The sequence below is a fragment of the Oncorhynchus tshawytscha genome, linkage group LG01 (genome assembly GCF_018296145.1).
Source record: "Oncorhynchus tshawytscha isolate Ot180627B linkage group LG01, Otsh_v2.0, whole genome shotgun sequence".
Lineage (NCBI taxonomy): Eukaryota > Metazoa > Chordata > Actinopteri > Salmoniformes > Salmonidae > Oncorhynchus > Oncorhynchus tshawytscha.
Genome location: NC_056429.1, coordinates 61,303,138 through 61,326,857, shown reverse-complemented (window position 1 = coordinate 61,326,857; position 23,720 = coordinate 61,303,138). Strand labels below are relative to the sequence as shown.

Genomic DNA, 23,720 nt, shown 5'->3' with positions numbered 1-23,720 from the left:
AGTCAAACCAATTTTGCCATGGTCGCACCCTGGCCGTCTGTAGCTAATTGGCAAAGTAAGTTGGCTAGCTTGCTAGCTAGCCTATGCTACTTCCAGACACAATATCTGTTTACGACTGTGTCAAGTTATCGAGAAGGATGAGTGACTAACTGTGTACTGTTTTGGCAGAGTGAGTGTACAAAAGCTTTCCACGTGCAAGCACACACACAAGACACCCATATAAAAGCACGTTTTAAAATCTTCTTTTCAGTTGCATTTCCTAATGAGGACGATTGAAAGCAAGGCTATGGTAAATCAGTAAAGGGAACTAGCTACGTGCTGATTTAGTTGACAATTTAGAAAAATGAATGAGCTCCAATTATGAAATGAGGATGATCTATCCCTTTAATTACAACTCAGTCTAATGAGAGGATTAAGACAATCAGGATCACTTCCCAACGTGTTTCATATTAAATCAGTAAAATACACCAATATCCCATTATAATTAGAAATGTAAAGTATTATGAAATGACCACAAAGCCAACAAAACAGAGAAATAAAAAACAATTACGTTTGAACCTTTTAATCTGTATTACTTATGTGGCTACAAAACTATTAGAGTAAAGTCAAATGTACTGTAGATAGAGACCGCCTTTTTTAAGCAACTTAAAGGAGTGGATGCTGTTTTTGTGAAAATTTACCCCAGGATTTCATAAAAGAGATGTGAATCCAAAATGACAAATATACTGATAATTCTGAAACCTTAATCTAACATGGCAATGCTCTCACACTCTGGGAGAGGCAATTGAATGAATGTAGTGGGGGCTGTAAAGTCATGTCAGAATAGACTTGAGAAAAAGTAAAGGAAGTTAGAGGCATTTCTTTCTACTTCTTATAAAATAGCATGGCAGTTGGGAATGTACTGTATGCTGTTCAGATGAGTTCTCTATTAGGGTTTTATATAATATTGGAAATATGAATAGAATGAGTATATTTCATTTGATTTAGTGATCCGTTTTGGGAGTTGATGTTCTCATTTGATTTTCATAACAGAGAGAGGTTTTCACATGAAAAAAAGCAAAAATCCAAACAAAGAATTTAAGTGCATGTAAATGAAGATGCAGAATTCTTGCTATACTTCAAACTAACTCATCTCTATAGCCTCTAATGAGGGTAAGTAATTTAGCACAAGAACACAGCTAATTAATCTGTCCATTTATCTCAGCATAATACTGTAATTGTGGCCTTTATTTACCCATCAAATGGAGGAATATGCTTCACAATATCAAAACACTACACTAGCAACCCCACTAGACTAAATGGGTGGACACAGAGAGAAATATCAACTGGTGTTCTACCCTTCCACTAAAGATTTGATGTTCCACTGAATTAGCATGTAGATTCAAACACATGGCCATTGTGATACATTATATAAAAAAGGACAGTAAAATGGAAAGCCTGGGTAAATTATATGCACATTTTCATTTACTAGCACATCACATGCACGGAGGCAAGAATGCAAGCACCTACGCTATTAGAAAAGAAGGTGCCATCTAGAACCAAAAAGGGTTCTTCAGATGTCCCCATAAGAGAACCCTTTGAAGAATCCTTGTTGGTTTCAGGTAGAACCCATTTGATTCCACAGAAGTTCTACATGGAACTAAACACAGATTTACCTGGAACCAAAAAGGGTTAACCTATGGGGACAGCCGAAGAACCCTTTTGGAACCCTTTTTTCCAAGAGTTTACAGTATGCACACTGTCCACACATTCTACCCTCTGTCTTTGCTCTACAGCTTTATATGCACCATTCTCATCTCCCCCATACCCCTCGCAATCTCTCTCTTTCCCTCTCCCTCCCCTGGTCCTCTCTCTCTAATCCAGAGAAGAAGCAGGTGTTGGGACAAACCCCGTCCTTTCCGCGACACTCTCTAATTACATATTGCTGGCCTTGCAATTATTTTAACAGGGCACACACAGATATGTGCACATTGCTTACACACACACACACACACACACACACACACACACACACACACACACACACACACACACACACACACACACACAGTCACTCACTCCGTCTTTTTCTCTTTACTCTGCTGCCAGGCATTTGAATCACAGAGAGACGGCTACAGAATACCAAACCAGCCTCTCAGCCAGAAAAAGTGAAGGCACATCACAGAATTACAACTAACATCACAGCACTGAAACAAGAATAGTCAGAGCCCTTCTTTTAGCATAGTAACCATTCTATAATTACAGGACACAGTCATTACAGCTTCATATCAATGTGAGACCCTTAAAAAATGTGTTATGCAACCAAAAGTAAGAGGCAAACAGGTGTGCACCAGAGACAAAATACCAAACTTAGATTTTCTAAATTAAAATGTGTGAATGAAATAAAACAATTGTGAGTGTCTTACTACACTGTCATGTTTCTGGGTAATTAGAAATACTCTCCAGAGGAACGGGGAAAGATGGAATGCGAAAGGTGTCAGGGTTGCCATGTCCGTGGTTTTCCTGCATTGGGCTACTTCGAAAACAATGCAGAGGTTGAAAATGTATTGGTCGCGGGTTGCAGGTTTTTGGGCTACTTCTAATTTGCACAGCGGCAGCCATGTCTCTGCGTCTGCATGCCTATCGAATCAATGATTGGCTTTCTGTGGTGCCAGGGCTTGTAGCTTTTCTTTAGCTAATGGACACATTTGTATTGGTAGGCCTGGTCTTGATTTTCTTATGTCAAGCCTAACATTTCACAAAGCTATACACGGTGTCGCAACGCAGCCTTCATTTCTCAGAACAAGAATAGACTGACAGGTTTCAGAAGAAAGTTCTTTGTTTCTGGCCATTTTGAGCCTGTAATCGAACCCACAAATTCTGATGATCCAGATACTCAACTAGTCTAAAGAAGGACAGTTGTATAGCTTCTTTAATCAGGACAACAGTTTTCAGCTGTGCTAACATAATTGCAAAAGTTTTTTTTAATTAGCCTGTTAAAATGATAAACTTGGATTAGCAAACACAACGTGCCATTGCATCACAGGAGTGATGGTTGCTGATAATGGGCCTCTGTACGCCAATGTAGATATTCCATAAAAAAATGATCAGTTTCCAGCTAAAATAGTCATTTAAAACATTAACAATGTCTACACTGTACTTCTGATCAATTTGATGTTATTTTAATGGACAAAAAATGCGCTTTTCTTTCAAAAACTAAGACATTTCTAAGTGACCCCAAACTTTTGAACAGTAGTGTATGTTATGAATGGCATATATTGAACAGCCTAGCAGGTACAAAGAAAACAAAGGCAGTACGTACCATTGGGGCTCTCTTCATCAATGGTCACTATGGTAGCAGGGGGGCCAGACCGGGACAGTTTACATTCTGTACGGTGGAGAGAGAAGGCAATAAAACAAACACACCAATACCACAAAGAGCCTCAGTGTCATAAGCTGATAGCAACTGTCATAACTGGTTATGAATGGTTTCATCCTTTCTATTAATGTTGAAGCACGTTGATGGGTTTAAGGACACCGATACAAAAGCACAGTGATGACCAACTCACAACAATACATGACGACAATACATGACAACCATGTGGGGTGACAACATGATGGAAATGACTCCGAGCACACAGAGACAAAATAAGATAGATAGAGAGAATGAGGAAAAGTAAAGGGTTGCCCTCTTACCCTCGTACCGCCAGTCTGTAGAGATCAGGGTTAGTGGTGCCAAAAGGAAAGCAGAAAAGAACCATGGGAGAAAAGAATAGCATGAAATTGTGGTTTGGAGAAGAGGTTTGATGTTAGAGGAGAGAAAAAACATTAGTAGAGGAAAGGGGAGGGGAGTGAAGGAATAGAGAGTAAGTTAATCATAATAACTAACAACTCTACAAAATCTTCTTCAACTAAATACATCTTTGGATGGATGTTATTTGACATGGGAGTAGGAAACACTTCTAAAGATACAGTAATCACAACATTGTTAGCCTATTTTCTACATACAATTGTCTCTTGAAAATCATCTAAAGACAACACCATATTTAATTTAGTGTTGACATCTTGTCCAGGGTGTTGGTTTTCCAATATTCTCAGTCTGGGACGGAGAAAGCTAAATTGTGAAGAAGTCAGGAGTCAGGAGGTGTTAACTCGTGACACACCGGGGCGGCAGGTTAGCCTAGTGGTTAGAGCGTTGGACTAGTAACCGGAAGGGTGCAAGTTCAATCCCCCGAGCTGACAAGGTACAAATCTGTCGTTCTGCCCCTGAACAGGCAGTTAAAACCACTGTTCCTAGGCCGTCATTGAAAATAAGAATTTGTTCTTAACTGACTTGCCTAGTTAAATAAAGGTAATAAAACAAAATTAAAATAAAATAGGAAAAGGGGTACGAGAGCCCAAAAGACGAGGGATAAATTGCCCAACCAGCAAGCACCAAAGCTATTTGGAAGAGAACACAACAGACAGGAGGCAGCAGACACATACACCAGATGGAAGGACTCTCCCGCTTGCTCGCACACACACACACCAACACAAACACAAATGCATCATGAGAGTTAGACCAATTGTATAGAGAGTGATTACCAGTGAAAATCAATACAAACTGAGCAGGGGGAGTGGAGGCAACCAGCAAGCGCCAAAGCAAAACTGTTTGGAAGAGAACACAACTTATCGTAATGAGAAAATAGACACAGAGGAGGAAGAGGGATGAGAGAGTGTGTGAGAGAGAGAAAGACAGATAGGAGAGGGAAGGACACTCTCCCTCTCTCTCGCACAAACACAAATACATAATGAGAGTTGGACCGATTGTATAGAGAATGATAACTAGTGAAAATCAATACAAACTGAGTAGTGGCAGTGGAAGCTGGAGAAAACCCCATAGCGTATAGAACTAAAACTAAACTGCACCCTCACTGTCCACCTAGGCCTGTTATGAAAATTGAGCTAAAACATGCTGAGATACTGTATCTTCTGCATCAAACACATGACTAGACACATCGTCAATACTGTCTCTCTGTAACCAGAGCCAGGGTATCGACCAGGACTACACAGGCCATGTCCAATTCAATGTGACCTAGAATGTAAGGTCATTGTTCATACATGTAACTATGACGAACATCACAGTGATCCCTTCCTCCATAACTAGACACATCCTGTCCTCGCTCAGCGTGGAACAATCCTAAAAGTGGAGCCACCTAGTGGTACACTTAAAATTAAGTGTTTTTCTAACACCAACACTAGTGGAAACTGAGCTGCCACCAAGTTGAAGGAGACAAAACCTTAACTTTGCTGGAGTATTGAAACAAATCATCCTGAGATGTTTTAAAACATTACATGGTGTGTTGTAACACCACTTAATCAAGTATTGTGAAACACCTTGCCAGGAAGGGACTTGGAGAACTAACAGAAAAGGTTTAAAGTCATGTTTAGTGCAGAATTAGAAACCTTCTCATTTGGTCTTGTTTCCTCTCCTTAAAGTTTCTAAACCCCATTATGATGTTTTCAAACCTGTCCAGAGCAGAATGCAAACCCTTTTTTTGAAGTGTCGTAACGTTTAACATTGTTCTATGCATTTGATAATTTGCCATTATATACCATTTTGGCAGGCATTGTCAAGCAGTGTTCAAACCACCAGCAGTGTTGGGTAACTGAGGCATTCTGAAGGCTTCATTGCTTTCACCAAATTGTACCAGAAAACATTTCATTACTCAGAGCTTCATTATCTGTTCACAATGCAGATTAGTGACATCTGCTGGTTAGCAATAAATAGCAGTGTGTGATTATCAGATACACATTTCTTTCTCCACTTTCTCCGCCTGCCATATCAATTGTGTTATAGTCTCAGAAATTATTTTAACATTTTCTATCCAATGCTACCAATTATATGCATATCCTGGCTTCTCGCCATGAGCAACAGGCAGTTTACTTTGGGCACGTCAGTCAGGCGGAAATTCAGGAAAATAGACCCTAGCTCTAAGAATATACACAGTGGGGTAAAAAAGTATTTAGTCAACCACCAATTGTGCATGTTCTCCCACTTAAAAAGATGAGAGAGGCCTGTAATTTTCATCACAGGTACACACACTTTCAACTCCCTCCCAAAATGTTCTATGGGGTTGAGATCTGGAGACTGGCTAGGCCACTCCAGGACCTTGAAATGCTTCTTACGAAGCCACTCCTTCGTTGCCCGGGCGGTGTGTTTGGGATTATTGTCATGCTGAAAGACCCAGCCACGTTTCATCTTCAATGCCCTTGCTGATGGAAGGAGGTTTTCACTCAAAATCTCACGATACATGGCCCCATTCATTCTTTCCTTTTCACAGATCAGTCGTCCTGGTCCCTTTGCAGAAAACCACCCCCAAAGCATGATGTTTCCACCCCATGCTTCACAGTGGGTATGGTGTTCTTTGGATGCAACTCAGCATTCTTTGTTCTCCAAACACGACGAGTTGAGTTTTTACCAAAAAGTTATATTTTGGTTTCATCTGACCATATGACATTCTCCCAATCTTCTTCTGGATCATCCAAATGCTCTCTAGCAAACTTCAGATGGGCCTGCATATGTACTGGCTTAAGCAGGGGGACACGTCTGGCACTGCAGGATTTGAGTCCTTGGCGGCGTAGTGTGTTACTGATGGTAGGCTTTGTTACTTTGGTCCAAGCTCTCTGCAGGTCATTCACTAGGTCCCCCCGTGTGGTTCTGGGATTTTTGCTCACCGTTCTTGTGATCATTTTGACCCCACGGGGTGAGATCTTGCGTGGAGCCCCAGATCGAGGGAGATTATCAGTGGTCTTGTATGTCTTCCATTTCTTAATAATTGCTCCCACCGTTGATTTCTTCAAACCAAGCTGCTTACCTATTGCAGATTCAGTCTTCCCAGCCTGGTGCAGGTCTACAATTCTTCTTCTGGTGTCCTTTGACAGCTCTTTGGTCTTGGCCATAGTGGAGTTTGGAGTATGACTGTTTGAGGTTGAGGACAGGTGTCTTTTATACTGATAACAAGTTCAAACAGGTGCCATTAATACAGGTAACGAGTGGAGGACAGAGGAGCCTCTTAATGGATTTCACCTTTGAGTTGTCTCGTTGAAATGTTGTTACTCTTTCAAATGACTACTCAACTTGTTGTCTGCTTGATCCACACAGCAGCCATTGTGGGCTAGGTTGGGAATGCTGTGTTGCTCGTGTAGTCGCTTGTGTAGTACTCGTCGTGTTTGGAGGACAAAGAATGCTGAGATGCATCCAAAGAACACCATACCTACTGTGAAGCATGGGGGTGGAAAATCATGCTTTGGGGCTGTTTTTCTGCAAAGGGACCAGGACGACTGATCCATGTAAAGGAAAGAATGAATTGGGCCATGTATCGTGAGATTTTGAGTGAAAACCTCCTTCCAAGGAGTGGCTTCGTAAGAATCATTTCAAGGTCCTGGAGTGGCCTAGCCAGTCTCCAGATCTCAACCCTATAGACAATCTTTGGAGGGAGTTGAAAGTCCGTGTTGCCCAGCAACAGCCCCAAAACATCACTGCTCTAGAGGAGATCTGCATGGAGGAATGGGCCAAAATACCAGCAACAGTGTGTGAAAACCTTGTGAAGACTTACATAAAATGTTTGACCTCTGTCATTGCCAACAAAGGGTATATAACAAAGTATTGAGATAAACTTTTGTTACTGCCCAAATACTTATTTTCCACCATAATTTGCAAATAATTTAATTTAAAATCCTACAATGTGATTTTCTGGATTTTTTTTCTTCTCATTTTGTCTGTCATAGTTGAAGTGTACCTATGATTAAAATTACAGGCCTCTCTCATATTTTTAAGTGGGAGAAGTTGCACAATTGGTGGCTGACTAAATACTTTTTGCCCCACTGTATGTGCAAGCCTGCTTCTACTGAAAATACCTTTAAATCAATTTATATCCCAGTCATGGAAAAAAGTAATATCTTGCAGAAAAACAACCACATCAAATCTGAAAAAGGTTACTTGTGTCTCCATCCATCTCTGGGCCTGGTTCTTTTGTGAGAAAGATTATAAACGTTTGGTAATTGAAGTTTTGTAGCTCGAGGGGGAGTCAGTCTGTTGATTTGTGCAGGATATTATTTTCTCAAATGAAAGCAAATTGCCCCAAGGTTCAAATGTTAATATTTAGATTGTTCTTGGAGTAAGCTGTTGGAGTGTATAGTGCCTTGATTACCAATTACTGATGGAGTATCACTTATTTTATTGGGAATAACAGATTTCCATTAAAGCAATGTTCCATTAGATTAACAGAACAAAGCCTCTCTGTGTTTTTTTGAGTTGGCTAATGAAACATTAGTCTAGCTGCTGCGCTGCTTGTTGATCAGATGAGTGACTCTCTGCTTAGGTAATCCTTATTGTGGATAAACGTTTGTTGTTGAATAAATTATTTTTAGATGGCTAATGCACTTTGCATTGTATGGAGGCACCTAGGTGAAGTTGTACAGTGCATGAGTGTTTCTCTGATTTTGTGATCCCAATGGTGCATAGAAGTTTGATGTTGAGGTTGTTGTTCTTAAAATATGTCTTTTTTTCAGACAATTGTACCTTAATCCACTTTTTTTCCTGGTGTCAATTATTATATGATTGTTTCAGGTATAGGCTACATTGTATGGATCCATCTACACTTTAAAAATAGAAAGTCTAAAAACACCATGATTGTCAAATGAATCCATGAGAAGTATTGCACCTAAGCTAAGATGTGGTGTTTGGAGGTTGTTTGAATGTAAACCCAATGTAAGTGTTTTAATAACCAGAATGTGTTTTAAAACAGAAATGTACAGTAGTACTCTGAAAGGGTCAAAGTGGTTCTTCAACCTGAATATTAGTGTTTTTAACCTTGGTGTGGTTGAGTTAACTTAGATGTGATTCAACTTTTTGGGATAGGGAGCAGCATTTTCACTTTTGGATGAATAGCGTGCCCAGAGTGAACTGCCTCCTACTCGGTCCCAAATGCTAATATATGCATAATATTATTAGTATTGGATAGAAAACACTCTGAAGTTTCTAAAACTGTTTGAATGATGTCTACGAGTATAACAGAACTCATATGGCAGGCGAAATCCTGAGAAAAATCCAACCAGGAAGTGGGATATCTGAGGTTTGTAGTTTTACAACTCAGCCCCCATTGAAGATACAGGGTGATATTAGTTATTTTTCACTTCCCAAGGCTTCCACTAGATGTCAACAGTATTTTGTTTTGAGGATTCTACTCTAAAGGAGGGGCTCATAAGGGCTCTTTGAGTGAGTGGTCTGGCAGAGTGCCACAGCCTCGGTCTGGCGCGCTCACGTGAAAGGTAGCTACGTTCCACTTCATTTGTACAGACAAAGGAATTGTCCTGTTGGAACATGAATGAAGTTTTATGTTAAAAATATCCTATAGAATGAATCCATACTTAGGTTGGCATTTTTCTACGGGCTGTAACGGAAGTTTTTGAACTTTTCGTCCGACGTTCGGCGCGACCTGAACGCGCTTTTGGATTTGTTTACCAAACGCCCTAACAAAATAAGATATTTGGAAATAACAGATGGACATTAACGAACAAATCAAAACATTTATGGTGGAACTGGGATTCCTGGGAGTGCATTCTGATGAAGATCATCAAAGGTAAGTGAGTATTTAAAATGCTATTTCTGAGTAATGTTGACTACCCAATATGGCGGGTATCTTTTTGGCTGCTTTGTTGTCTAAAGGCTGTACTCAGATTATTGCATGGTTTGCTTTCTCTGTAATGCTTTTTTAAAAATCTGACACAGCGGTTGCATTAAGGAGAAGTTTATCTAAAGTTACATATATAATAGTCGTATCTTTATCAATGTTTATTATGAGAATTTATGTAAATTAATGTGGATCTCTGCAATATCACCGCATGTTTTAGAACTACTGAACGTAACACGCCAATGTAAACTCAGATTTGAACTAAATATGAACTTTATCAAACGAAACATACATGTGTTGTGTAACATGAAGTCCTATGAGTTTCATCTGATGAAGATCATCAAAGGTTAGTGATTAGTTTTATCTCTAGTTCTGCTTTTTGTGACTCTCTTCGGCTGGGAAAAATGGCTGTGTTTTTCTGTGGCTTGGTGGTGACCTAACATAATCGTTTGTGGTGCCTTCACTGTAAATACTTCTTGAAATCAGACACTGTGGCTGGATTAACGAGAATGTTATCTTTAAAATGGTGTAAAATACTTGTATGCTTGAGGAATTTTAATTATGAGATTTTTGTTGAGGTTAAAGCGCAGAACACAAATGGAACACAGCTAGGTTGCAATCCAAACACTTAAAAGATACACCCTATCCCCTCGGACCTAAAATTAAGTCAACACTATGGATGACGTATCATGACATCTGACTAGAATGGACTACAGTCAATTAAAATTCCATGTCTACTAATGTTAACTATATATTTATTCATATATGCCTACTGTGTGATAGCTAGCAAATTAATTAGCTAAATAACGTTAGCCTGCCTAGCTGGAACATCTGAAGAAGGAAAATGTTTTATTTCTACAATTTACAAAAGCTAACCAAACAAAAACATCATTACTTTAACCTGACGTTTTTGTGCCGTCATGCGCATTAGTAGCACAATTTCTAACCTATTTACATTAGTTTTTACTTACACTTGTATGTTGACTTCTCCATTGATATTGTTTCTAAGTTTTGTCGGACATTTCATAGCGGATGTACAATCGTCGCATATTAAATTATGGGGAATTTCAGGCCCCGGAGTGAATATAATTGTACACTTGCAAACACGACTAAAAACGAGGGCTGAGGGGCTTACGCTGCAAACTTCCCTTGCTTGGCTAATTATTTGGACCGCACTCCAGGATTGTGATGGGGATTCCTCCAAGGCCATAGGGTAAGTGGACGAGGGTGTTTCGTTTATAAGTTTGAACCGCTGCCATACAGTCAATAGTCCCTTTGCACAACATAGCAACGCCCACTTCTGCTCAACTTCCTACCCGATACATAGCTTCCTGTCCCAATCGCGTCCTGTCAGCCTGATTGTAGCCATACTAGCCTCGAAGTTGCTCGGCTTTACCTCAGTATATTAATATAATCATATTTCTACAGGGTTTTTTAAATAATTATTTTTGGAAATTCTGTTTATCCGTTCAGGTCGGGATTTTTGTAAATAGATTATTGTGTTATTTGTCTATTTTGTCTCTATTAACTAGTAAGCTGCCAAAGATAACAGTGACAGATGTACATCGTCTGGCCAAGACAACAAGCAGCAAACCACCGACCTCGAAGTTGGAAAAAGGATTCAAACTTCATGTCTAGTTACCTTTTCAACCATGAAGGTAAGTGTAGCCAAGTTGCCTATCAGACCAGACAAGAATGTTTACTCAAAGCTGTAACGTAGTTTAAGACATGCCTTTTACAGTAGCTAGCTAACATTATGATTGCTCAGAGGTCAGCATAAGGGCTTGCTGCTAGAGATCCATGAGGAAAAATGAGAAACCACACAGTTTGAGTGTAGGGTGAAAAGCCAGCTGTTTGTGACACACTACATGCTGGTGACACAGTCAGAGATGAAGCCTAGTCTTAGACTAAGAAGTTCATGTCAATGGAGATCTGCATTAAGAGGCATTGATTAGTCTAGGACTGGGCTTAACCCATGTCTATGAAACCATTCTTACATGCCGACCAGACCGGACAAGTCGCGTGCACGAGCGTCGCAAAATACATTTAGAAGTCCATGTTATTCAATTATTGCACCCACACTGCACCCACACTGCACCCACACTGCTTGCGTGCGGAAACGAGCGTCTGCGATGCCCAGGGCTAAAATAGAACTCCTTTCTATTTCTGACGCAGATCGCGCTGAAAGTCCTGCCTCTCTCATCTCCTCATGGGTTTATAGAAGCAGGTACCCACGTGCCATCTCCTCATTGGTTATACCCATGTGGGTGATTGAAAGACAAACTATTTTGCTGATAGTCGTGGTAATACTATGAAAGTTTAGATGCCAATCACCATATAAGTTCAAAGATGAAAAAGCCTGGAAGGAGGAGAGATGACTAGAAACGATTCGGTTGGCCGTTTTATGTGTGGATTAATTGGCAGAGTAAAGGAGCTTGTGCATTTAAGGTAAAATAACAACTCAATGTTTATATCCTAGGACAAATGAGCTACCAACAGCAAGCTAGCTAAATAGGACAAATTAGCTAGCAAGTGCAAGCTAAATGGCTAAATTGCCATACATGTTTAATTATTTTCGACCTGTCCCCAAATTAAGGTTCAGAGTTTGTTTAGCTATTTTAACCTGCGTGTTGTGATCGCGTTTGGTGTAGGGGGACAAAATAAATGTATGCACGATAGCACACAATGGCGCTCTCGCGCAGCCAGTTTGGGTTCCGTGTTAGTGTAGTAATTGTTCAGTCGTCTTCATTGCTGTTTCTGCAAACTATTTTATGTTGGATACATTAGATTACATGTCATGAAGAGCATATGTATACCCTTAATAGAAATGTTTACACCTGTATTGTTGTAATGAATTTAGTGGCTGTTGCATGTTGCTCCAGTCACATCTGTTTGCTGGTCGTGACACATGTTGAGTGATTATATAGTCTAATCATTTTCTTTTTATATCCCCACTGTTCCCTACTGTTGTACTGAAGCCCCCTGAGCAAGTAACAATGACACAACATCACTGTTCTTGTTGCATTACTATCCCAGTCTGCACACTATTCCCAGATGGAAACACCAGTGGTCCCACCTCACCGCTGCACAGAGGCATATCAGCAGTGGCTTAAGCCAAGGAATATGGTATGTTTTAATAGCTATACCACATATCAACATCATATGGTTATAATCACATCATAATGCTAAGAAATGATTTCATGAAAACTTAAATCGTCTCATGATTAGATTTAGAATAGTGCCCTTGTACTGTCTGGGGTCTGCAACCTGGGCCCGTAGGCAAAATGACCATTTCCAAAGCCCACCAAAATGTGCATGGCAGAAGGAGGGATTGGGTGAGTAGTCCCTAATAGCCAGTATACTAGGTAGTATCTGGTCATATCCTATTACACTTTGACTATTTACATGTTTTTTATTTCAGGTGGTTTCAAGTACGTTGTTTAGACTGGCTAACCACAGAGGCTGCTTTGCTTTGCAGAAGTACTCTCTACTGCGCCCTTCTTGGACCGCTCCCTGACCTCTCAGTTCTCCAGATAGAAGAGAGGTACAATAACTTTGACCCTCTATCCAAGCCTTTGATCTGCAGCATGGGGATGTCTGCTGAAAAGCTTTTAGTCGACTCCCACTTTGTAAAGGTACAGGTGGGGAGCCTCTTGTCTTACCATCAGCCTCCAATCACAACGCGTCACATAGTTCACCATATGGAGACACCACCATTCGCTTCACTGCCCGTTGATGGCTACAGACTGGAGAGCAACTTTCAAGGCTGCACATTTGTGCTCAGTGAAGAAGACCAGCTTCACGTTGTCTCTTCATGTGAGCTTCGCAACAGCCCATAAAATAGAGGACTGACCTCGTTACGGTTCAGAGAGGCTTGCCATGTGAGAGGGCTGACATCCGCAGGCAATCTAGCTGAAAGGATCCTCAAAGGCACAGCACAAACAGCAGACATGAAGAGGGGACTGGAGCTGGAAAAAGCTAGTGACTATTGCAAAATTCAGAATGTCAACTTCTCACCCTGTGGCCTCATCATACATCCTGATGTCCCTTGACTTGCATCTTCTCCTGATGGACTGGAGATTACCCAAATGTAAAGGGTTTTGTGGATTGCAAGTACGTTCACATGCATAACGGTGAACCTTCCCTGAAGAGGCAGCATGCCTACTATTGGCAAGTTCAAGGTCATCTCTTCATCGCTGGGTTGGAGTGGTGTGACTTTGTTGTTTGTGCGCATGAGGAAATTCTGGTCGAGAGAATACATAGAGACCCAGTGGTGTTCTCACTAATTAGAGAGAAGGGTGACTGGTACTACCTCTATGTGTACATGCAAAAGTTCATAGGCAGGAAAGACTAAATAACAACAGACAGGCTCCTACAGGCTCCTTTATCTTTCAATTAATGAAAGAGAAACAAACCAACACATCTGTCTTAATTTATTAATTAATCATTTAAAATAATTCAGTATATTTTTTCTGTTCTCTTGTCACTGTAAACATTTTGTGTTTGGAGTATAAGCAGTAGTGTTTATCATCAATAAATGGACTACAGGGTGTTAGACAATGTAGATGGTCACAGCAAAAAAGGAAAGATGCATTGCAGTAGTAGCTCATTGCTCCTTGGCTCACGCCTTCACAACAGGCACACACTGGTAGTTTTATGAGAAGGCAAGCCACACCCCAGATGCAGTTGATGCTTCCCATCAGTAACATGAGGATCTCATGGACATGGTAGTTATTCCACTGGAATAGCAAAGGTACTGCTCCCTTCTTCAGATATCGAAGCCCACTAGAAGGTTAAAAGAAATCTTAATTTTCAATAAAGATGCCGCACCAACTAATAACGTTAATGATAGCACTTACGTTAGCTAGGTACTGGTAGCTAACGTTTGCTAGCTAAAGAGACAAAAAAAAGACACAGAACACAATCGAATTACAAAAATCACTAACTGAACAGATAAACAGAATTTTCAACAAGAAGGATAAAAAAACACAAAATAAATATGATTATATTTATATACTGAGGTAATGATATCAGGCTGACAGGACGGGATCGGGACAGGAAGCTATGTATCGGCTAGGAAGTTGAGCAGAAGTGGGCATTGCTACTTTGTGAGAAAGGTCTATGCTTAGGCTGCGGTTCAAACTCATAAAAGACACACCCTCGTCTACTTACTCTCGCCTTATGCCCTTGGGGGAATCCCCGTCACCATCTTGGAGGGCGGTCCAAATGATTAGCTAAGCAAGGGACGTTTGCAACGTAAGCCCCTCAGCCCTCTTTTTTAGTTGAGTTTGCGAGTGTACAATTATGTTCACTTCGGGGCCTGAAACTCCCCATAATTCATTCGCGAAGATTGTAAATCCGCTAAGAAATGTCAGCCAAAAATGAAAACCTCAACGTCAATATATGGAGTCAACAAACAAGTGTAAGTAAAAACTAATATGAATAACTTTAATTAATGAACATGATGGCAGAAACACGTCTCATATAAGTAATGATGTTTTTGTTTGGTTAGCTTTTAGAAATTTTCCTTCTTCAGAAGTTCCAGCTAGGCAGGCTGTTATTTATCTAATTAATTTGCTAGCTGTCGTACAGTAGGCATTTATTAATAATTATATATTTAATGTCAGTAGACATGCAATCATAATTGACTGTAGCGCATATAAAGCACCCACAAGCTACCGGTGGCTGAAAACACAATCATCGCGGGATGAACGAGTGACAAATTTCCGGGCAAGGGCGGTACATTTAATACTTATTTTCCACCATAATTTGCAAATAAATTCATAAAAAATCCTCTATGTGATTTTCTCGATTTTTTTCTAATTTTGTCTGTCATAGTTGAAGTGTACCTATGATGAAAATGACAGGCCTCTGTTGGGGATTAATCAGAATTAGTTGGGTAACATAGATAAGATGTTTTATTTTCATGATATGCTTATGAGTTATTTCTCATAAGAATGTATTTTGTTGTACTATAGTGGTGGGCCATTGGCAGTTATCTGTTCTCTGTCAGGACTAAGTTGTTTGGGCCGCAGAGAGGGGAGAGGTCAAGGTGTCATCATGTGTAAACATATCTTTTGCTCCACTGTGTCTGTGTGCCGGTCACTCCCTACTTTTCCCATCGGGGAGAGGAGGATGGCAGTGTCTGGAATCATTCTATGTTCCCTCTCTTGTTGCTCCTATCTTGACCTATAGCCCCACTCTCCTCTCCATGAGCTTGTCCAGGATTGGTTGTATTTAGAATTGGTTGTATCTAAATGACAATTTGATATATATCATAGGGTGGGGGTAATGTCTTGGCACCATTTTGTACCAAGGACGAGATAAGAGCTTTGTTTAGGAGACCAAACTGAACGATAAGTTATAGCCAACTCTGTCTGATTTGGGGATACTCCTCTCTGAAGTAAAGTCTTTCTTTGTGTAAGTTCCTAAGACCTGAGGTTTGTCATGTCATCTAGGGGGGGTGGATCTTTGCTGTAAAGGATCCCATTTGCCATTATGTTGGGACTCTCAACTTTTCATTAGAGATACTGAACTGTTGAAAGTCAAAATGCTATTGCAAAAGCTTAATTATTATTAAAGGTGAAGATTAAGCATAACTCTGACTCGTGTGTGATTTGCTCTCTCATCATTTGGTAATTAAGGAAATTTCCACGACACCTCTCTCATCTTTTTAAGTGGGAGAACTTGCACAATTGGTGGCTGACTAAATACTTTTTTGCCCCACTGTATATGGCAAATATACCACGTCTATGGGCTGTATACAGGCACTCCGCTTTGCGTTGTGCAAAAGAACAGCCCTTAGCTGTGGTATATTGGCCATATACCACACCCTCTCAAACCTTATTGCTTAAATAAAATATGACTGTTTATTGGTCAGAACAGTCAGAACAATCAGATCATATGGTAATGTCATGTCGTGGATCAAAAAATCCATCCTAACTGTACATGCTGAAATTCCAGGCATTTTGTTTTTCTTGTTTTGGGGCTCTTACGCTACAGTGCCCTGCAAAGTATTCATCCCTCTTGATGTTTTTCCTATTTTGTTAGATTACAACCTGCCATTTAAATATATTTTTATTTGGATTTCATGTAACGGACATACACAAAATAGTCCAAATTAGTGAAGTGAAATTTTAAAAATAACTTGTTTTACAAAAATATATATGGAAAACTGGTGCATACATATGTGCATGCATATACCCATTTGCTATGAAGCCTCTAATTTATTATTATTTTTTTACCTTTATTTAACCAGGCAAGTCAGTTAAGAACAAATTCTTATTTTCAATGACGGCCTAGGAACAGTGGGTTAACTGCCTGTTCAGGGGCAGAACGACAGATTTGTACCTTGTCAGCTCGGGGGTTTAAACTTGCAACCTTCTGGTTACTAGTCCAATGCTCTAACCACTAGGCTACCCTGCCGCCCCAAATGAGACCTAGTGCAACCAATTACCTTCAGAAGTCACATAATTTGTTAAATAAAGTTCACCTGTGTGAAATCTAAGTGTCTCACATGAGCTGTCACATGATCTCAGTATATATACAACTGGTCTGAAAGGCCCCACAGTCTGCAACACCACTAAGCAAAGATCACCACCAAGCAAGCAGCACTATGAATACCATGGAGCTCTCCAAACAGGTCAGGGACAAAGTTGTGGAGAAGTACGGATCAGGGTGGGTTATGAAAAAATATCAGAAACTTTTAACATCTCACAGAGCACCATTAAATCCATTATTAAAAAATTGAAAAAATATGGCACCACAACAAACCTGCCAAGAGAGGGCCGCACACCATAACTCACAGACCAAGCAAGGAGGGCATTAATAATAGAGGCAATAAAGAGACCAAAGATTACCCTGAAGGATTTGCAAAGCTCCACAGCGGAGAATGGAGTCTGTCCATAGGACACTCCCAGAGCTGTGCTTTATGGAAGAGTGGTCAGAAAAAATCCATTGCTTGAAGAAGAAAACAAGCTAACACGTTTGGGGTTCGCCAAAAGGCATGTGGGAGACTCCCCAAACATATGGAAGAAGGTACTCTGGACAGATGAGACTAAAAATAATCTTTTCAGCATTCAAGGAAAACGCTATGTCTGCCGCAAACCCAACACCTAACATCACCCCGAGAACACCATCCCTACAGTGAAGCACGGTGGTGGCAGCATCATGCTTTGGGTATTTCTTTCATCGCAGAGACTGGAAAACTGGTCAGAATTGAAGGAATGATGGATGGCGCTAAGTACAGGGAAATCCTTGAGGGAAACCTGTTTGTCTTCCAGAGATTTCAAATCAAATAAAATTGTATTTGTCACATACACATGGTTAGGAGATGTTAATGGGAGTGTAGCAAAATGCTTGTGCTTCTAGTTCCGACCATGCAGTAATATCTAACAAGTAATCTAACCTAACAATTTCACAACAACTACCTTATACACACAAGTGTGAAGGAAAGAATAGGAATATGTACATAAAGGGAATATTTATGATGTAATTTTGTATTTCTGTTGACTCCAACATAGCGGAGAAATATATTTACTTCTGAGCGCAGTCTCAGATTATTGCATGGTATGCTTTTTTCGTAACGTTTAAAAAAAAATCTGACACAGCGGTTGCATTAAGAACCAGTGTATCTTTAATTATATGTAAAACATGTATCTTTCATCAAAGTTTATGATTAGTATTTCTGTTATCTACGTAGCTCTCTGTAATTACTCCGGATATTTTGGAGGCATTTCTGAACATGGCGCCAATGTAAACCGAGATTTGTGGATATAAATATGCATATTATCGAAACAAAACATAAATGTATTGTGTAACATGACGTCATATGAGTGTCATCTGATGAAGATTATCAAAGGCTAGTGATTAATTTGATCTCTAATTCTGCTTTTGTGACTCTATCTTTGGCTGGGAAAATGGCTGTGTTTTTTTGGATTTGGTGTTGATCTAACTTAAATATATGTTGTGTTTTCGCTGTAAAACATTTAAAAAATTGGACATGATAGGTAGATTAACAAGATGTTTATCTTTCATTTGCTGTATTGGACTTGTTAATGTGTGAAAGTTAAATATTTCCCCAAAATATTTTTGATTTGCCCGCGCTGCCCGTTCAGGGAAATGTAGGGGGGGTGGTTTGTTAGCGGAACCTGTGTCCTAGACAGGTTAAATTGGCTAGTGATACATTTATTACATCCATTTTTCATTATTAAAGTGGCTAGAGATGAGTCAGTATGTTGGCAGCACCCACGCAATGTTAGTGATGGCAGTTTGATGCCTGGAGATAGAAGCTGTTTTTCAGTCTCTCGGTCCCCGCTTGATGCACCTGTACTGACCTTGCCTCCTGGATGATAGCGGGGTGAACAAGCAGTGGATCAGGTGGTTGTTGTCCTTGATGATATTTTTGGCCCTCCTGTGACATTGGGTGGTGTAGGTGTCCTGGAGGGCAGGTAGTTTGCCCCCGGTGATGCGTTGTGCAGACCTCACTACCTTCTGGGGAGCCTTACGGTTGTGGGTGGAGCAGTTGCTGTACCAGGCGGTGATACAGCCCGACAGGATGCTCTCGATTGTGCATCTGTAAAAGTTTGTGAGTGTTTTTGGGGACAAGCCAAATGTTTTCAGCCTCCTGAGGTTGAAGAGGCGCTGCTGTCTGTGTGGGTGGACCATTTCAGTTTGTCTGTGATGTGTATGCCAAGGAACTTAAAACTTTAGGGGGCTGCTCCCTCTGCTGTTTCCTGAAGTCCACGATCATCTCCTTTGTTTTGTTGACATTGAGTGTGAGGTTATTTTCCTTACACCACACTCCGAGGGCCCTCACCTCCTCGCTGTAGGCTGTCTCATCGTTGTTGGTAATCAAATCTACCACTGTAGTGTCGTCTGCAAACTTGATGATTGAGTTGGAGGTGTGCATGGCCACGCAGTCATGGGTGAACAGGGAGTACAGGAGAGGGCTGAGAACGCACCCATGTGGGGCCCCAGTGTTGAGGATCAGCGGGGTGGAGATGTTGTTACCTAGCCTCACCACCTGGGGCAGCCCATCAGGAAGTCCAGGACCAAGGGTCTCGAGCTTAGTCAAGATTTTGGAGGGTACTATGTTGTTAAATACTGAGCTGTAGTCGATGAACAGCATTCTTACATAGGTATTCCTTTTGTTCAGATGGGTTAGGGCAGTGTGCAGTGTGATTGCGATTGCGTCGTCTGTGGACCTACTGGGGCGGAAAAGCAAATTGGAGTGGGTCTAGGGTGTCAAGTAAGGTGGAGGTGATATGGTCCTTGACTAGTCTCTCGAAGCACTTCATGATGACGGAAGTGAGTGCTACGGGGCAATAGTTATTAGCTCACTTACCTTAGCTTTCTTGGGAACCTCAACAATGGTGGCCCTCTTGAAGCATGGGAACAGCAGACTGGGATAAGGGTTGATTATGTCCATAAACACACCAGCCAGCTCGTCTGCGCTCGCTCTGAGGTCGCGGCTGGGGATGCCGTCTGGGCCCGCAGTTTAAATGTTTTACTCACATTGGCTGCAGTGAAGGAGAGCCCGCAGGTTTTGGTAGCGGGCCGTGGCAGTGGCACAGTGTTGTCCTCAAAGCGAGCAAAGAAGTTGTTTATTTTGTCTGGGAGCAAGACACTGTGGACCGCGACGGGGCTGGTTTTCCTTTTGTAGTCCGTGATTGACTGTAGACCCTGCCACATACCTCTCGTGTCTGAGCCGTTGAATTGCGACTCTACTTTGTCTCTATACTGACGCTTAGCTTGTTTGATTGCCTTGCGGAGGGAATAGCTACACTGTTTTTATTCGGTTATGTTTCCAGTCATCTTGCCCTGATTAAAAGCAGTGGTTCGTGCTTTCAGTTTTGCGCGAATGCTGGTTTCTGATTGGGGAATGTTTTAATAGACGCTGTGGGTACAACAACATCACCGATGCACTTGCTAATAAACTCGCTCACCAAATCAGAGTATTCATCAATGTTATTGTCCGACGCTATGCGGAACATAACCCAGTCCACGTGATCGAAGCAATCTTGAAATGTGGAATCCGATTGGTCGGACCAGCATTGAACAACCCTGAGCACAGGCGCTTCCTGTTTTAGAATCTCTCTATAGGCTGGAAGCAACAAAATGGAGTCGTGGTAAGATCATCTGAAAGGAGGGAAAGACCTGTGTGTTATCCTTGTTACTGTAGACAGAGAAGAGATCCAACTTCTTAATCATAGCATCAATTTTGTCCCACTTATTGAATATAGTTGCGGAGAGTCCATTTGGTGTCACAAAGCTGTCCAGTACTTTAAAAATATCCTCTCCTGTTGTACTGGTTTCCAGAAGATAATGTCTTCCTTAATTGACACCCCATAAACGTAATGGACATATACCGGGAGCTGTGCCAGGCCCTCTATGACTGTTGTCTCATCCAGCTGTAATGCATAGAATTCACTGGTTTGTATGCGAAGCAGTAATTTTTTCAAAACATCTCCTGCCATGTCACTGATGCGTCCTGAAACAGTGTTGTTTGATGGAGAAATTGTCTGTATATTTTTTTGGGCCTTTTCCCCCAGCATTGTCCTAGCCATATCTGCGGTAGCAGGAAGAATGAAGTCCTCCACAATAGTATGGAGCTTGCCTGTCCTAGCCACTCGGTAGCGCACTATACAGTGCCTTGCGAAAGTATTCGGCCCCCTTGAACTTTGCGACCTTTTGCCACATTTCAGGCTTCAAACATAAAGATATAAAACTGTATTTTTTGTGAAGAATCAACAACAAGTGGGACACAATCATGAAGTGGAACGACATTTATTGGATATTTCAAACTTTTTTAACAAATCAAAAACTGAAAAATTGGGCGTGCAAAATTATTCAGCCCCTTTACTTTCAGTGCAGCAAACTCTCTCCAGAAGTTCAGTGAGGATCTCTGAATGATCCAATGTTGACCTAAATGACTAATGATGATAAATACAATCCACCTGTGTGTAATCAAGTCTCCGTATAAATGCACCTGCACTGTGATAGTCGCAGAGGTCCGTTAAAAGCGCAGAGAGCATCATGAAGAACAAGGAACACACCAGGCAGGTCCGAGATACTGTTGTGAAGAAGTTTAAAGCCGGATTTGGATACAAAAAGATTGTGGATACAATGTGCTCATGGAAGCAGAACAACCTGTGTCGTCGACAGGTGTAGGTGTAGTACTGCTGGTAGTAGCAGTACTACCAGTGGAGATGGTATGTGTTTCTATGGAAGCGGACCTTACTAAATGGACTGTTTGAAAATGTTAAGATTATAATTTTTTAAAGAAAGTAAAACCTTTTTTTTTTATGTGAATCACATTTTTATTTGGCGTACCCCCAATGGCATTGCGAGTGCCTCTGGGAGTACCCCCAGTTTGGGAATACCTGCTCTAATCAAACCGAAATGCACCAAATTTTTCCTGCATCCGTATCGGAGCCCATGTATCCTAAATAGAATAGAATAGACACTTAATTGTAAATTGTATGAAAATGTATTGATTTGTTGTCACAATACCCTACTTCACTTATTTTTCATTATCTCCAGTGCAATACCTGTGTTAATATGAAAACAGCACGTTTCTCCATTTTGTAGAACAAAATATTAAGTTAAAAAGTTCGACCTGATGACATCATCAAAAGTTAAAACCTTTTAAAACAGGGATTTTCTAACACTATCAGATTCGCAGTGGTGTAGGGAGCAAGAAAGTACCCTCCCTTGTTATGTCACAGAGAAGCATTTTTTAGGACCTTCTTATCTTTTTAACCATTGATGATAGAAATGTTGGTTTCACATTTGTAGACACTGGTTTAGTGCTGGAGATGATGAATATGTGGTGGAATTTCCTTTTAAGGCATGTCTGTCTACTGTACCTTCTGTGTCCTGGGCCCAGCTGTAGGTGGCCAGACAGAGAAGTGCCATGTCTATCCCCAGCCATCTGAAGTGACAGGACCCCCGTCGCATCTTCTGTCAAACGTTATTGCTTGCCCACCTGGACGTAAGGAAAAGAGAGACACTTTCAATTTACTAGTCAGAGATAGCGCATTTGAGCCCAGATATCCCTGTCCAGCACACACCTGTCCAACGCACACAGACACAGACATACATGCACACGCACACACACACACACACACGCACACACACACACACACACACACACACACACACACACACACACACACACACACACACACACACACACATACAACGTACAGAACACCCAAGGTTGTTCCTGCATTGTGCTTATTCAGGGACACATGTGTAGGCAATGTGTGTGCTGCTCACATTCTGTGTGTATAGTTCCCATGGGTATGTCCCCATGAGTGAATTCGGTAGACATCACATTATCCCAACACAATAAGTTGTAGACATTGTAAATGGATCTATTCAAGTCCTCAATGAAGACATCTACTATCAATGTAGACCACCTAGTGTGTGTTCTTGTCACTGTATGTAGCCTATTTGATTGAATTGCACATTACTCAGAACATACATGTATTTCCCTACACAGAGGCAAGGTGTTTCAGAGAAGAATATAAGTGTTTTTGCTTTTGTCTATCAAGGGTATTTTGAGTCACAACTTCCTCAGTCGGCTTATTCTGGGGGAAGGAGATAAGATGAAAAATGTGCTTTTAAACGATACCGGTGCCAGGGCAAGCAGTCACAGATACTGTATCACCTGGACCATATCAATGGCCTATCAATCACATGTTTATATCAATGACATGTTTAACACAATCAGCATCTCTGTCAGTCATCTTAGCACACATCCTGACAGAAACAGTATTTGTCAGGACGTTACATGCTTACACACACACTTGCAAGCCCACATACAGACACCAAGACAAACAGACACAGAAACAGACAGACAGACACACACGCACACACACACACACACACACACAGCAGATTACAGAAGGGGAAAATGGAGAGCAAACCCATGCAGCTGTTTTCTTCTTCCACATTTTTTTCCCCACAACCTATTCTCTCTCTCTCTCCCTCTTTCTCTTTCTGCCTCTTCATCTCTCTCTCATCTCAGTGGTGTTCCATTTTGAAGCTAGGTTAATTTCA

The 23,720-nt window shown here is 41.0% G+C and overlaps 1 protein-coding gene across 2 annotated transcripts in view; it reads right to left on the bottom strand.

The window, feature by feature from the left end:
* LOC112254505 (protocadherin-15) overlaps positions 1–23,720 on the bottom strand; it is a 222,762-nt gene that overhangs the window by 184,021 nt on the left and 15,021 nt on the right. Inside the window, exons 2-4 of one of the 2 annotated variants that reach the window (XM_024427170.2) lie at positions 22,523–22,641; positions 3,676–3,690; positions 3,302–3,367 (exon numbers count right to left, since the gene is read on the bottom strand). In XM_024427170.2, the coding sequence (XP_024282938.1) occupies positions 3,302–3,367; positions 3,676–3,690; positions 22,523–22,613 (172 nt within the window). In that variant the 5' untranslated portion in view covers positions 22,614–22,641. The remainder of the gene's footprint in view (positions 1–3,301; positions 3,368–3,675; positions 3,691–22,522; positions 22,642–23,720) is intronic. The other variant, XM_024427178.2, reaches the window with a different exon arrangement.